Source organism: Hyperolius riggenbachi, chromosome 3 (genome assembly GCF_040937935.1).
Source record: "Hyperolius riggenbachi isolate aHypRig1 chromosome 3, aHypRig1.pri, whole genome shotgun sequence".
Classification (NCBI taxonomy): domain Eukaryota; kingdom Metazoa; phylum Chordata; class Amphibia; order Anura; family Hyperoliidae; genus Hyperolius; species Hyperolius riggenbachi.
The window spans coordinates 429402422-429418379 of NC_090648.1; the positions used below are offsets into that span (position 1 = coordinate 429402422).

The window sequence follows — 15958 nt, forward strand, 5'->3', positions numbered from 1 at the left end:
AAGATATTCTTGAAGCCATTGAGGTGGTTGAGGGTGGTAATGATTATGTGATTGATGCAGCCTCAGAATCACTAAGAGTAACAGCAAGATCCACGGCACTAATAAATAATGCACGTAGGAATCTATGGTTAAAAACTTGGGATGGGAGTCAGACATCAAAAGCCAGGGCATGTAGTCTTCCCTTCTCAGGAGATTTATTATTTGGTCCACAGCTCCAGGAGGTATTAGAGCGTACAGCCAGCAAAAAGACAACCTTTCCTAAAAAGAGAAAGTTTGAGCCAAAAAAGAAGCCGTTTTTTCGTAAAAGACAGGCACAGGGTAAGGAACAGCAGAGGCGTAAGCCTTGGGCAGGCAATAGAGGTTTTACCAAAAGAAATCCGTTGTTCAGATCAACGGAAAATAAGGACAGACCATGACGCCAACAAGGTGGGAGGCAGGTTAAAAAAGTTCCTACTAGGTTGGAAAGAAATAACAAAAAACAAATTTATTTTAGATCTAGTAGAAAATGGATACAAGATCCAATTTTCAAAACCTCCTCCCAATCGATTTGTAATTACTCAGGCCCCAAGAGTGCCAGAGGAAAAGAGAGCGATGTTACAGATAGTGCAGGATATGCTCGCAAGAGACGTGGTCTGCAGAGTTCCAGTAGATCAGGAAGAAAGGGGATTCTACTCCAGAGTCTTTTTGGTGAAGAAGCCCACAGGGAAATATCGTTTGATATTAAACCTCAAACCTCTGAATCCATATATAAAATACGAGAGATTCCGAATGGAGACAGTATTTACGATGCGAAACCTACTGTTCCCAGATTGTTTTATGATCAATATCGATTTAACAGATGCTTATTGGCATATCCCAATAAGGAAAGAATCTCAAGTTTTCCTTCGATTCAGTATAAAGACGAGTTCAGGTCCAGAACATTTTCAATTTTGCGGTCTTCCATTCGGAATCTCTTCAGCACCCAGAATTTTCACAAAAGTAATGGCAGAAATTGTGGGGGCTCTACACCTCAGGGGCATTCTTGTAATCCCATACCTGGACGATTTGTTAGTACTAGCCGACAGTATTCAAGCACTGGAAAACCACAAGAAGTTGGTGATAGAACTCCTAGAGCGGACAGGTTGGCTAGTGAATTTTCAGAAATCCTACCTCATTCCAACACAGCAGATTCAATTCCTGGGGTTCAGGGTGGATTCAGTGTCTCAAAAATTATATCTTCCACAGGACAAGATAATGAAACTCCAGACAATGGTACAGCAATACCAGAGGGAAACAGTCACAACAGTAAGACAAGTAATGAGGTTGATAGGATTTTTAACCTCCACAGCTCCATCAGTATACTGGGCACTGAGGCACATAAGACACATACAGCAATGGCTTCTGCAGAATTGGAGAGGAGTTCAAACGGCCATAGATCAGACCCTTTGTATGCCAGCAGAGATAAAGCAGAGCCTAGATTGGTGGGTCCAGGAGGACAGACTGATACAGGGTCGTTTATGGAGATATCCGATAACGAGGGTATTAACGACAGATGCCAGCCTGAGAGGTTGGGGGGCTCATATAGAAGGCATTTATTTACAGGGTACTTGGTCGAAAGAAGTAATGACTCACTCGTCAAACTTTCGAGAATTGCTAGCAGTAAAGGAGGCACTGATACAGGCGGCCGACAAGATAAGAGGCCACCATCTCCAAGTCAGGTCAGACAACATCACAGTAGTGATGTATTTGAACAAACAAGGAGGTACGAGGTCAGAACAGCTTCTAAACCTAGTACTACAGATATTAGATTGGGCAGAACAGAACCTTCAATCGATTGCAGCAGTTCATCTCAAGGGGTCACTGAATACTATGGCGGATCTATTAAGCAGAAAAAGATTGTCAAATTCAGAGCTAAGCCTAAACCCAAGAGTGTTCAGGGAGTTGACACAGAAGTGGGGTTGTCCTCAAGTAGATCTGTTTGCCAACTGGAAGAACACACACTGCGACCACTTTTTTTCCCTAGATCCAAAAGGAGCTTTAGGAGTAGATGCCTTGGCTCAGACATGGGATTTTCAGATCGCCTATGCCTTCCCGCCAATCCCTCTATTATCAGTAGTATTACAAAAGCTAAGATCAACTACAATGTATATGATACTGATTGCACCCAATTGGCCAAAACGAGTCTGGTTCCCAATGATAAAATCGATGTTGGTGGACAAACCGATCCAATTGAGAGACAGACACAGCCTCCTCAAAAGAGAAGACGAGTGGACTCAGATTCCCAATCTTCAGCTGACAGCGTGGTTTCTGAGGGGCAAATCTTAAAAAGAAGAGGATTTTCTGACAGAGTAACAAGAACGATACTGAACAGTAGGAAAAGCGTTACGAGGGCAATCTACTTAAAGTATTGGAAGACCTTTTGTAATTGGAAAGAGCAATCAGGTCTGAAATCCAACAGACTGGCCTCAGTATTAGAATTTTTGCAGGATGGAGTCGACAAGAGACTGGCATTAAGTACTTTGAAAGTGCAGATTGCAGCCCTTTCAGTTTTTTCTTAATAGGCGGTTAGCCTTAGAACCCTTAGTTATTAGATTTCTGAAATCGGTAGAACGTTCTAGGCCAGTAATGAAACGTTCATACCCAAGATGGGATTTAACTTTAGTTCTAAACGTCTTAATGAGTGAGGACTTTGAGCCATTAAATGAAATTTCATTACGATTATTAACAATGAAAACAGTTTTTTTGGTAGCAGTGACCTCAGCAAGGAGGATAAGCGAACTGGAGGCACTAAGCTCGGTTGAACCTTTTTGTTTAATTTTTCACGATAGGGTAGTCCTGAAGACGACGAGTGAATTCTTGCCAAAGGTTGCTACCCTGTCCAATAGGATGCAAGAGATTGTATTGCCATCCTTTTGTAAAAACGCAACAGATCCAAGGGAAATTAAATGGCATAAACTAGATGTCAGGAGATGTTTGCTATTTTATTTAGACAGAGTAAAGGAGTTTAGAAAATCTACGGCATTATTTGTGAATTTTTCTGGAGCAGCAAAGGGAAAAAGCATGTCTAAGGCCTCTATAGCAAGATGGATCAGATCCTGCATTAAGGAAGCATATAGGCTTAAGGGAGTTCCAGGTCCAAGAGAAGTAACAGCACATTCGGCTAGGTCAGTTGCAACTTCCTGGGCTTACAGAGCTGGAGCGACGGCAACCGAAATCTGCAAGGCGGCCACCTGGAAGACGGTGAACACCTTCATCAAACACTACAGGTTGGATCTATTATCGGCAGAGGAACAGACTTTTGGAAGAAAGGTTCTTCAGGCTGTGATCCCTCCCTAAGGTTAGTGTTATTTATTGCATATCATCTCATATGTAAGCACCTGTCCTGGAGGGTTATTTGAAAAAACCAAAATTAGCTTACCTGGTAATGCTGTTTTTAATAACCCTCCAGGACAGGTGACCCACCCTAGAAACTTATGGTTGCATGTAAATAATTTGATGTGTAAACATGTGGTCATAAAAAGGTTTTTTTAACTATAAACGGATATTTAGGTAATGTGTGAAGTAGAATAATCTATCGGAACAGTTAATTGGAACATACTGGCAGGTAGAGGTTAGAGGTGGAACTTATAGAGAGCTAGTTCTTTGTGTTTCCTGTTGGGGGCGGGGCCTAATCTCATATGTAAGCACCTGTCCTGGAGGGTTATTAAAAACAGCATTACCAGGTAAGCTAATTTTGGTTTTCTGCAGACTGGGAAGGACGAGTTATAAGGCCGGCTTGGCACGGGAGGTGATGGGAGGCCAGCTTATAGAGGATCATGTCAGAGCTGGCAGGAGGATTGCTGAGATCGCCTGGTGCTAAGCGGCCTCAGTCTGAGCGAAGACCGGGAGACTGCATTAGCCCTAATATCTGGCTGGGTCTGCTTTCCTCCTATGGACAGGGAAATGGTGTTAGGGCCCTTTTCCACTAGCAATCGTTAGCGTTCACGCTGAACGCTAGCGATTGCTGAATCGCAATTACCGGCGATTCCCCGATGTTCGCGGCCGCGATTTTGCTATGCTATGCACTGCATAGCAAAATCGCGGCAATTATCGCTCCGCCGCGCGTTCGCGTTCCCGGCAAAAACGAATCGCGGTAGTGGAAATGACCTACCGCGATTCCCATGTTAAAAAGCAAACCGTAGCGATTATAAAATCGCTAGCGGTTTGCGTTTTTGCGATTCAGCCAGCGCAAACGCGCTGGTGGAAAAGGGCCCTTAGGGCGCTTTTCCACTGCAAAACGCAACTGCAAACGCATGCGTTTTGCGGTTTTTCCCAATTTTGATGTGTGTTTTTGTGCATTTATGCGTTTTGTGTTTTCAGTTTTTCTGATTGGCAAGTGGCAAGTGTTGTCTTGAAAATAGATACTAGTGGTTAAATCAGTACAAAAAGCAAAAGTCATTTCTATGCGTTTTTCATGTGTTCCTATACTTTACATTGAAACGTAAAACGCATCATAATCGTACGGACATGCCTGTGCGTTTTTTTTTTTTTTTAAATCGGAACGCAGCAGTGGAAAAGGCCACCCAAGATTCTTATTTTAAACAGGCTGCACTTCATAATCGGCAAACGCATGCGTTTTTGGTAAAAGCGCAGCTAGTGGAGACGGACCCTGAGTCCTAATATCTGGCTTTTCCTCTTAGGGATAGGCTAGGGGCTTCAGAGTCATGTCACTGGAACTTTATAGTTGCATTATTCATCAGCGGATACTTTATTTTGGGACTGAAGTCAAAGGAAACCAGTCCAGCATGCGGGCAAAGTCACAGTAGTAGCAATGCTATGCTTCAGATAAATGTGGTATTATTTGACACTTGCAGTAGGGGCCCTTTCCCACTAGGTGCGTTTCGTTTTGAAAATCGTATCGTTCATGTTTTACGATTGCTACAGCACCAGGATTAACATATAGACTGTGGTGCTGGTTTTCCACTAGTGCGATTTTGATTTTTCACAAATCGCAATTGCCGGCCTGGTAATCCATTCAGTCCAATTGGTAGCCAGGAGTCTGAAAAGGAACAGTACTGTTTACCGCTCCAATAATCAATAGCACAAAATAAAGAGCAGGGCTGTGGAGTTGGTATAAAAATCATCCAACCACCAACTCAGACTCCAACTCCAGATACCCAAAATGACTCCAACTCTGACTTCTTAGCATAATAATTACCTGGGCTGTGGAGTTGGTACAAAATTAATCTGACTCCTCAGTTTATGAAATCTCCGACTCCAGATACCCAGAAATTTCTCCCACTCCTCAACTCTGACTCCACAGCCCTGATAAATAGACTGCTGTTTGTTTTACTACTATGAGGTGACCTATATAACGCCAGTCTGTCACCACTTTATAAATCAGCCTCTTAGGGTGGCCACACACTCCAATTTCCCATTTTTATTTGATAAAAGATCGGGAGTGTTGGATTTTTCTGATCAGTTTTTATCAACATTGTATGGTGTGTGGTAGATTGTCAATTACTTGATGTACAGACCCAAGCAATTATTGGGGAAAAATTTAACACGTGTGGTACATTGGTCAGATTTTTGAAAATGTTACAATCGGTCAGAAAAAATGATTGCAGTTCTTGAATTATTATTATTATTTATTGTATTTATAAAGCGCCAACATATTACGCAGCGCTGAATTGAAAAGATATTTAAAATTGTATGGTGTGTGGTCACCCTACGTGGTGTTTAGAGGGTATCACTGCACAGAGAGCAAGGTCTGACCCGCCCACTAAAGTCTCAAATTATGAGGTAATAATGCACTGCTACACACATTTCTGTGCATTGTCCTATTGAAAGAAACCTGAAGCAAACAGTATGTGGAGGCTGCCATATTTGCTTACTTTTAAACAATACCAGTTGATGGGTAGTCCTGCACCAGCAGTGTCTTAAAGGACACTGACATGATGAGATAGACATGTGTATGTACAGTGCCTAGCACACAAATAACTGTGCTGTTCCTTTTTTTTCTTTCTCTACCTGAAAGAGTTACATATCAAGTATGTAAGTGGCTGACTCAGACAGGAAGTGACTACAGTGTGACCCTCACTGATAAGAAACTCCAACTATAAAACACTTTCCTAGCAGAAATGGCTTCTGAGGGCAAGAAAGAGATAAAAAGGGGAATTTCTTATCAGTAAGGGTCACACTGTAGTCACTTCCTGACTGAGTCAGCCGCTTACATACCTGATGTTTAACTTTCAGGCAGAGAAAGAAAAAAAAGGAACACAGCATAGCTATTTGTGTGCTAGGCACTGTACATTCCCATGTCTATCTCATCATGTCACATGTCACCTCAGGTATCCTTTAATCACACACCTAAAACAAGCATGCATCTAATCTTATCAGAAATATCTGATCTGCATGCTTGTTTAGGATCTATTTCTTAACCTCCCTAGCGTTCTGGACGAGGTGAGCTCGTCCAGAGACGCTAGAGGGCACCGCTCAGGCCCCGCTGGGACGATTTTGATAAAAAAAAATTTCAAACACGCAGCTCGCACTTTGCTAGCTGCGTGTTTGCCCCGATCGCCGCCGATCTGCCGCTACCCGACGCGTAAAAGGCCCCCCCCCCCCCGCAGACCCCGTGCACAGCCTGGCCAATCGCCGCCAGGCTGCACTTTGGGGTGGATCAGGAGTCCCTGTGAGGTCACGATGTCTATGACGTCACTCCGTTCGTCGCCATGGCGACGGGGGAAGCCCTTAAGTAAATCCCGCTCAGAACGGGATTTCCTTATGGGCGTGATTGCCGGCGGCGATCAGAAGGGTGGGAGGGAGAGAGGAGGAAGGGGAGAATCACGTAGCTAGCACTAGGCTAGCTACATGCTCAAATAAAAATCGGGCGAAAAAAACCCTCCCATGGCCGCGGGAATTGAAATGCCCAGCAGGTTAAAGTAGTATGCTAGGTACACGTTATGAGATTTTCTGGCAGATTTAGGGCCCGTTTCCACTATAGCGTTACGAAATCGCCGGCGAATCACCGCAGGCAAATCGCATGCGGGTGCGATTCCGCATGCGTTTTTGCCGCGATTTCGCATGCGATTTCGCATAGGTAAGGCTGTATGCGATTTTAACCATGTCACTGCCTGTGTGAATTAACATGGGTACCTATGCGAAATCGCATGCGAAATCGCGGCAAAAAACGCATGGGGAAAACGCATGCGATTTCCCTATTAAATACATTGCGTGCGATTCGCCTGCATTCCACACGCAGGCTAATTCTGAGGCCCCTACCCTGCAGATTTTTTCTGCACAGAAAAATGTGCGGGGAAACGCACAAGTGGAAACAGTCCCATCCACTTGTACTGACTGTGCGAATCCGCATGCGTTGCCCGCATGCGGATTCGCGATAGTGGAAACGGGCCCACTGTGAGATCGATTATTTCCAACATCTCCGAACGATTTCCGATCAATTTGTTTTCGTTCACTTCTATCGGAAATCAGATCGGACATGTTGGAAATAATCGATCTGACAGTAAATCTGCCAGAAAATCTCAGTGTGTATCTAGCATTAGAGGCAAAAGATTAGCAGAAAAGCCAGGCAACTGGTATATTTTAAAAGGAAATAAATATGGCAGTCGCCATATACCTCTCAGTTCAGGTTCCATTTAAAGAGGAACTGAAGAGAGAGGTATATGGAGGCTGTCATGTTTATTTCCTTTTAGACAATACCAGTTGCCTGGCAGCCCTGCTGATCCTCTGCCTCTAATACTATTAGCCATAGCCCCTGAACAAGCATGCAGCAGATCAGGTGTTTCAGTGGTTTAGACTTATAAGTCTGATCTGACAAGACTAGCTGCATGCTTGTTTCTGGTTTTAATCAGATACTACTGCAGAGAAATAGACCAGCAGGGCTGCCAGGCAACTGGTATTGATTAAAAGGAAATAAGCATGACATCCTCCATATTCCTCTCTCTTCAGTTCCCCTTTAAAGTAAACCTGGCTTGAAAATAAAATGAGATAAACAATTGGACCTATCTTCCTTACCCTAAAATGGACCAGAATCCTGCTGCGGCTGCGTTTGATCCAGTGTGTGTACATAGCTTTTTAGGGCCGGTTTCCACTAGGAAATACTATATAGTGCTTCGGCTGCGTGCTGTCCAGATTCTTACCGCTGTGCAATCTGGATGGCAAACCCACTAGGTCAGTGATGGCTAACCTTGGCACTGCAGCTGTAACAAAACTACAAATCCCATCATGCCTCTGCCTCCCCGAGTTATGCTTAGAGCTGTCAGAGTATTGCAATCCCTCATGGGACTTGTCGTTCCACCACAGCTGGAGTGTCAAGGTTAGCCATCACTGCACTAGGTAGATAAGCAAAATCCTTGTGTATGTGGGGGGGGGGGGGGGGAGCTTCAGATTTGGGCTTAGAAATAGGGCCTTCTGTGACAGGTGAGAGAGTTTTATGGCTTGTAATTATTTATCAGTGAGAGTGGAACTACTGTCCCTGAAGTCTACTGAAGAGTGTGTCATTTGCATACCTGAATCCTTAACACTTGCAGTGAGAAAGGAACGCTGCTTACGGTAATTCCATGGAGGCACTGTACAAACACATAACACTATATAAATACTAAATAATAATACACTTTTATCTCATCATATCACGTCGGTCAGGGTAAGAAATGAGGTCTATGTGACAGTTGCGACAGCGGATGGCACCTCAGGCAGCCATGCATTGTAGTAAAACTGAGGGTAACCTGCTTTTAACAAGTGTGAGCGAGGTTGTCTCTCTCTTCTTCCTTCTAAGCACTGGTTTCTCCGCTCTGACCCGGTTTCACTGTCAGGTTTTTATAGTTGTGTGTTGTTGATGTCTCTCCAGCACAAACACAACATCTGAAGCTGAGGGAGTTGTGGTGGGACTTTCATCTCAGTCCAATAAAAGCAATGACTACCTTTATTAGCTTTGTGTCCTAGCTACACCCCACCAGTTGAAAATGCATGTGTGTTTCGTCTCTTTGCTATAAAAATGTGCTGAGCGTGTTTGCTGTGCTTCTCACATCTCTTTGCAGCTTGTGTTTATATCAGAGCTATAAAAATCCCTTAGGGCCCATTTCCACCATCGCGGAAATCGCCACGATTCCGCAGAGTTTCCCCGCACATGAATCGCGCGGGGAAACTCTGCCATAGGGGAGAATGGCGCCGCCGGCCGAATCGCTACCGCAAGCACAGAACTCTCACACCCGCTCAGTGCCGGCGTGCGTCTCGCAGACGCACGCCGCACAAGTGGAAATGAGGCCTAAGACACCTTTCATACTGGGGCATCTTCATTGAGGTGGGTTACCCTTTTGTACCATAAGGTGACACTAGGGTAATGAAAGTCTATGGTGCCTTTCACACTGTGTGCAATGTGCCGGAAGCATCGCATCTGACGCAAGAGCATCTGCGTATTGTCAGACAACATGCACGGCGACATGTAGCGGACCGAAAGTCATGCAAGTCTACGGCGACGCAGGTTTTTTAAAACCTTTTTCATGTGTGCATGTATGGAAGCCTATTTTGTTGTCCACACAAAATCTTTGTTTGGGTTCCTCAATTTTTTATTTTTATAGTTCCAGTGGAAGCCCATGTTTCTTGCCCTTTAAAGAACGACTCTAGTAGGCATCGAATAAAAATATTGCCAAAGTTATATTAAATTTGACACTTTGCTAGCTGCGTGTGCACTTCGATCGCTCCGTGCCGATTAGCCACCGTTCGCCGCGCCCCCCCCCCCCCCCCCCCCGACCCCGTGCGCTGCCTGGCCAATCAGTGGCAGGCAGTGCTGAGGGGTGGATCGGGACTCCCAATGACGTCACAATGTTGGTGACGACGGGGGAAGCCCTCCAGGACATCCCGTTCTTTGAATGGGATTTCCTGATCGCAGTTTGCCGGAGGCGATCGAAGCGGGTGGGGGGATGCCGCTGCACAGCAGCTATCATGTAGCGAGATTTTCACTTACCTGGGGTTTCTACCAGCCCCATGCAGCCATCCTGTGCCCTCCTAATCACTCACTGCTGCTCCAGTCCCCTGCCGCCAGCTAGTTTAGTTTCTGCCGACCTCGGGGTCGGCGGGCCACATTGTGTACATTTTTACGCATTCCCGCTGGTGCAGGAACACTAACGCATACATTTTTACGCATTAGCGGTGAAATGCAATGTAAATTTTTACGCGTTGCACCGATGTACGCAATGTGGCCCGCCGACCCCGAGGTCGGCAAACATTAGACCAGCTGGCGGCGGGGGACTGGAGCAGCAGTGAGCGACTATGAGGGCACAGGATGGCTGCATGGGGCTGGTAGAAACCCCAGGTAAGTGAAACTTGCCTGACAATTCCTTTAAGAGCGCTTTCCAATACAAGGAAACATTTTTGTGAAATTTTGACTTGATATACGAGCAACGTCTTGAGGAGTGGTCATGGAGTGAAAGCATGCTGCAGGCAGGGTGAGAGGGGAGAGAAGTGCCCCCAGAAGTGCCCCATCACTCGGCTGAATCAATCAACCAGGGTTGCTGTACACACGCTTGTTTCTTGACAGAGATGGTTGTTATTGGCCAGGTTTGATTTAGTTTGTGTATGGGGATTTTCATAAGTACTGTAGTTAAAGTGGTATGAAACTCAGCATTTCTTCTTTGTTCTAAAAGATTCTTTACAATCTTAGGCCCCATTTACACCTAAAAGCTCAAAACGCTGGCGATTTCCGCCGGCGTTTTGCGGGAGTGATTTTTCCACGATTAACGCAGAAAAATCGCTGGACACTGCAGCGTTTTGGGAGCGATCACGATTAGCGGTGCTCTGCATGTCACGCGTTTACAGTTAACACTAAGGGCTAGTTCACACTTGCTTTAAAAGCGTATCCGTAGCTACGTTTTTTGTCCTGGACGAAACACTGAGCCACGGATACCAATGTTAAAAATAGGAACAGTACACACTCAAGTTAAAAACGTATCCGCGTGCGATCCGCGGAATACGTTTTTACACCCGGAACGCAGAGTCCGGACTTGCAGCATTTTTCACGGACCCGTATACACGTACGGGTAGTGAAAATCAATGGAGAAACGGGCCTCCCTCTTCATTGACATTTTGGGACACTGGAAACGGATCAGTTTCCAGTGTCCCTTGGTGAAGGATGGGGCCGCCATGCTGGAGGGGGTAGCAGCCAGGACGGGGGGCTGCGGGGAAAGCGGCGGCCAGGGGGGGTCACACCCCCCCTGCTCACCTGGGTGCCCCCCATCCCCGCTCCCCCTCCAGCTCGCACATAATGTAATAAATTGTACCTAAGGAAGTTCGACGAGCCGGGCACTTCCGCCCACACCGCTCGAGTCACTTCCTGCGATGCCGCCCACTGAAATACAGAGGGCGGCATTGCAGGAAGTGACTCGAGCGGTGTGGGCGGAAGTGCCCGGCTCGCCGAACTTCCTTAGGTACAATTTATTACATTATGTGCGAGCTGGAGGGGGAGCGGGGACGGGGGGCACCCAGGTGAGCAAAGGGGGGGTGTGACCCCCTGGCCGCCGCTTTGCCCGCAGCCCCCTATTGTGGCTACTACCCCCTCTAGCATAAAAAAAAAAACAAAAAAACGCAAACGGATCCAGAACGTGTGCTGCAAAAAAGGCAGCACGGATCCGTTTGCGTTCCGGTTTTTGAAAATCGGAGCCCGGACCACGGATGCGTCCCGTACCCGGAGCTAGTGTGGCCCTAGCCTAACCGCGAATGCAGCAGTGAGAACACTGCCATAGGCTTACATGGGCTAGCGGTTTTTAAAAAACCGCTAGCGTTTTGCGCTGAGCAGGAATCGCGCATTTCCCGCTCAAGTGTGAACGAGCCCTTAAAGAGCACCTTGAGCTGAAGCTCGGGTACATAACATCAGATACTTAACTAAACGGGGGGAGACCCCAGGAACCTATTGAGACTTCCCTCCCTGCTGTGTTGTCCCCCGTTGCTGATCACGGCCTCCCCAGAAGATTAGCGGCAATGCCTTGTTGCTTATCCTAACGGGGCTGTGTGAGCCTGGCCACAGGCTCCGTGTTGCTATTGCGCGGCCCCGCATCAGGAAGACGAGCTGCGCGGCCCTGGTGTGGAGGGGGGGGGGGGCGTGCTCAAGAACTGGGGGCTCTAGATCGGCGAGGGAAGCCGCAGTAGGATCCTGAGGCTTCCCTCTTTTTTAAGGTATGTATGCAATTTTTTGATCCCGAGCCACAACAAAAAAAACATACATACCTGGGGCTTCCTCCAGCCCCCTTCTGAAACCAGGCGCCCCATAGCAGCAATGTAATGCAAATTACATCTCCCTCCAAGTTGCGACATTTCGGAGGGGGAATAGTATTTAACCCCGCCGGGAGTTTTGCGGCAGCTGGGAGAGCCGTCATTCGCCTCTCCCGGCAATGCGTACATATGCACACCCCCTTCCAGCCTGATCACTCCCACGACATCCTCTGCTGACTTCCCATTCGCCTGCAACTGGCCCCAAAAAATCCTCCAGTCGGCACAGGTGCAGTCCATCCAGGCGCGTTCCTAATCTCGCTCCTGTTGCTGGTAGCTTTCTGCACATGTGCAGTATTCCCCGGTGATGTGAACGGGGCAGGCATGGCCAGGCTACACATGTGCAGTTAGCCCCGGACCGGGGACTTTCTGGGGCGAATTGCTGGTGAACAGGGAGTCAGACGAGGACGGCGTCAGAGCGATCAGACCAGAGTAGGCTGGAGGAAGCACAAGATATGTTTTGTTTTTGCTTTGTTTTTATTGTGGCCCCATCTCGGGTTTCCTTTAAACCGAGTACAAGAAAAAAAATTGTTGAAGTTTTTTTTGTATTTGTCTTTAGTCTGTTTTAATGACCCTGTGTTTGTACTGGTGATTGTGGCATGTGCGGAGCGGGTGAGCTGTGCTTGTGTTTTGCAGATGTTGGCCATATAACATGCTCTGGTTAAACATTACACCCATCTGGCTGTGGGATGGATACAGCAGGTGAACACTTGTCACTAATTGACCAGCTGTCTCTGGGTCTATGCATGTCAGTGTATATATCTCTGCTCCTTCACCAGCCCCTCTCATTACATTGCACTGTTTATAGAGCAGCAAGCAGACCGACCTGTAAATTCACATTTACAATCTGCAACAGAAGTGCAAATTAAATGCTGTCTGCCAAGTGACTGGAACTTGGCTTTGAAACACAATGTGCACAATTAATCTGGAGAGCTAGAAAGACCAGAAAACTGCTTTGGCTCAAACGCCTACTAAATCCAAAACTAAATTAAGGCCATCTACACCCAGCATTGAACAAAGCAAATTTTCAAACTAGTGTTTAGTGTGCATAATTATTACTACTGGAAGTTTTAAGGTTTAGAAACTTTTAGGGCTGATTCACACCGCAAGAGCTTTCTTAAGTGCTAGTGATATGAAAAGCTAATGCAAACCTATAGGTGATGTTTATAAAATCACATTGCTCCAGTGAGAACACACACATAGCATTACATTAGAAAGAGATTTTAAAGGGATCCTAAGCAGTGGCCTAAAATGAAAACCGGGGACTTACCTGGTGCTTCCTCCAGCCTCCCATAGCCCGCGGGGACAGCCGGCATCTTCCTCCCTTGTGTGGTACCACTGGCGGCTCCGGTAATCCGGAAACTTCAGCTGAAGTTGCGCATAATCATGCTGATCGTCGTATGAGTCCTGCGCACGCGCGGTTCTCCAAAGTCTGAACTATGCAGGACTCTTACAGCGACCAGCGTGATGCCGTGCAGGGTGCGCGCCTTCAGCTAAAGTCGCCGGATTACCAGAGCTGCCAGCCAGACCATGGAAGGGAGGAAGAGTATGCCTTCTCGCGGGCTATGGGGGGCTGGAGGAAGCCCCAGGTAAGTCCCGATTTTCATTTGAGGCCACTGTTCAGGGTTCCTTTAAAATCACAAAGTGATTAGAAAAGCTCTTGTAGTGTAAACAAGACCTTAAAGTGGACCCGAACCAAATTTTTTTTTAATTCAAAATATTTAGTTGCACCACTCTGACATATATAAAGATAACTAAACACTCCTTTAAGCCTATGAGCATTTCAGTGCATGCTTTTCACCCTTCTCTTTTCATAACTAGGGTTATACAGGTGGCAGCCATTACTTCTGAGCTTAGTAGGAGGTTTTAGATCATGGGTGTGTTTGTCATCAGCTACCCTCCCTCACAGGGGCATAGTCTATGTGAAATCAGACACAAGCTGAGATCACCTCCCCTTGACATCATCAGTAGCAGCCTGTGTTTTGTTTTTGTTTTTTATCTCCTCCACCAGTTTGCCGGAAAAATCCCGGCAATATGAAAGTAAGGAAGGGAGGGGTTCCTCCAATAAATGTAAAATATTTTATATTTGTCATCATGCAGCTGAAAAAAGGCTGCTATTTATTATTATAATTTAGAAAATATATTTTATTTCTTTAATCTTGTATTTTTAATTTGGGACCACTTTAAAGGACAGGTGAAGTGAGAGCAATATGAAGGCTGCAATATTGATTTCTTTTTAGGTTTCAAAAAGTCAACTTGTACAAATAAGATAATTATGTAAGTTTTGACAAAGAGAACATAACAAATAAAGTCCTAACATGGACTAAGGTAATCAGATTGAGTCAAACTTCTTACATAGCAAGTAAATACATAGGTATAGGTATATAATGGTCAGTATCCAGCATTATCACAGATTAGCAGACCGTTCCAGTAATAAAGGGGATATTTAGCATCCAAGATACGTTGTATGAGACGTCAGACATAACAGTCTCCTAGTGGCTGAACTCCGTGTCTAACTCCAGAGGCTGCGGGACCTCTAAATGAGAGCCTCGGATGGTAGGTTTTAGTGAAGGCATCACCCCTATCTGCTTTTAGCGTTGATTTTTTTTTTTTTTAACAATACCAGTTGCCTGGCAGTCCTGCTGATCTTTTATGCATCAGTAGTGTCTGAATCACACACCTGAAACCTGCATACGGCAAATTTGGTCAAACTTCACACAACTGATCAGCATGCTTGTTCAGGGTCTATGGTTAAAAGTATTAAAAGGCAGAGAATCGGCAGGACAGCCAGACAGTATGCATTGTTTAAAAGGAGATAAATATGGCAGCCTCCATATTCCTCTCACTACAGGTGCCCTTTAAGGGACAACTGACTTGAAGTGTCTTACTTCAATAAAGGTGTCTAGACTTGTGTTCTGGAAGACTAATTTATTTGCAGGGTTAAGACAACACATTTCGGGAGTCACACTCCTCTCCTCAGGTCCGTATTGTGCCAAAATCTATCATGGAGGCACCCCGAGCTCCATCGTACAGCGATTTTGGCACAATATTTACCTGCAGGTATGTATGTATGTATGTATATTAGCAGCAAGCAGGTATGTATGTATGTATGTATGTATATTAGCAGCAACCCACGACGGGAAGTATTGTTTCCAAGACTTAATCAAGAGCAAACAATATGGATCTCAGACACATTAGGCTGTATGAATAACTGTCAACAATCTACTGCCCTTCTTCTCTCAAGCCATTCTATTGATGAGCTGTATATTGATGGGCAGGAATCAGAGTGTTGCTGGGTTATAAGCTGCTATCTACATGTGCCTATGTCGTGGTCTTTTTCTAACATAGTTCCCATATTGCAGGTTAATGGCCACATCTCCGGCGCTGCTGACATCTACCAGGAGCGTCTTGCTCGCCTGGAAAATGACAAAGAGTCGTTAGTACTGCAGGTAAGAGAGTGCATTGCAATATCCACTTCTACTGACCTTTCTAAACCCAGCTCCATAATGTACATGGGTGATGGTGTGTCAAGTCCTATTATCCCTTAGAAAATAAAAATTAAACCATACAGTAAAAATGTGGTGAAGGATCCGTCAAGGTGGAATGGCGTTAAAAAGTCTACCTGAAATGCCCAGTTTAATTTACCTTAGGCTTCCTCCAGCCCCCTGTAGTGCTTCAGGTCCTTGCCTTTCAGTCGCTCTGCCCCTCTGAACTAGTTTTG

General features: G+C 45.7%; 1 protein-coding gene across 16 annotated transcripts in view; it reads left to right on the forward strand.

Annotated features, from left to right (window-relative positions):
• The window catches only part of PPFIBP1 (PPFIA binding protein 1), a 213188-nt gene that overhangs the window by 108317 nt on the left and 88913 nt on the right, over positions 1–15958 (forward strand). For all 16 annotated transcript variants that reach the window (XM_068277609.1, XM_068277612.1, XM_068277613.1 and 13 more), the window contains exon 4: positions 15600–15686. In XM_068277609.1, coding sequence (XP_068133710.1) covers positions 15600–15686 — 87 coding nt within the window. The remainder of the gene's footprint in view (positions 1–15599; positions 15687–15958) is intronic.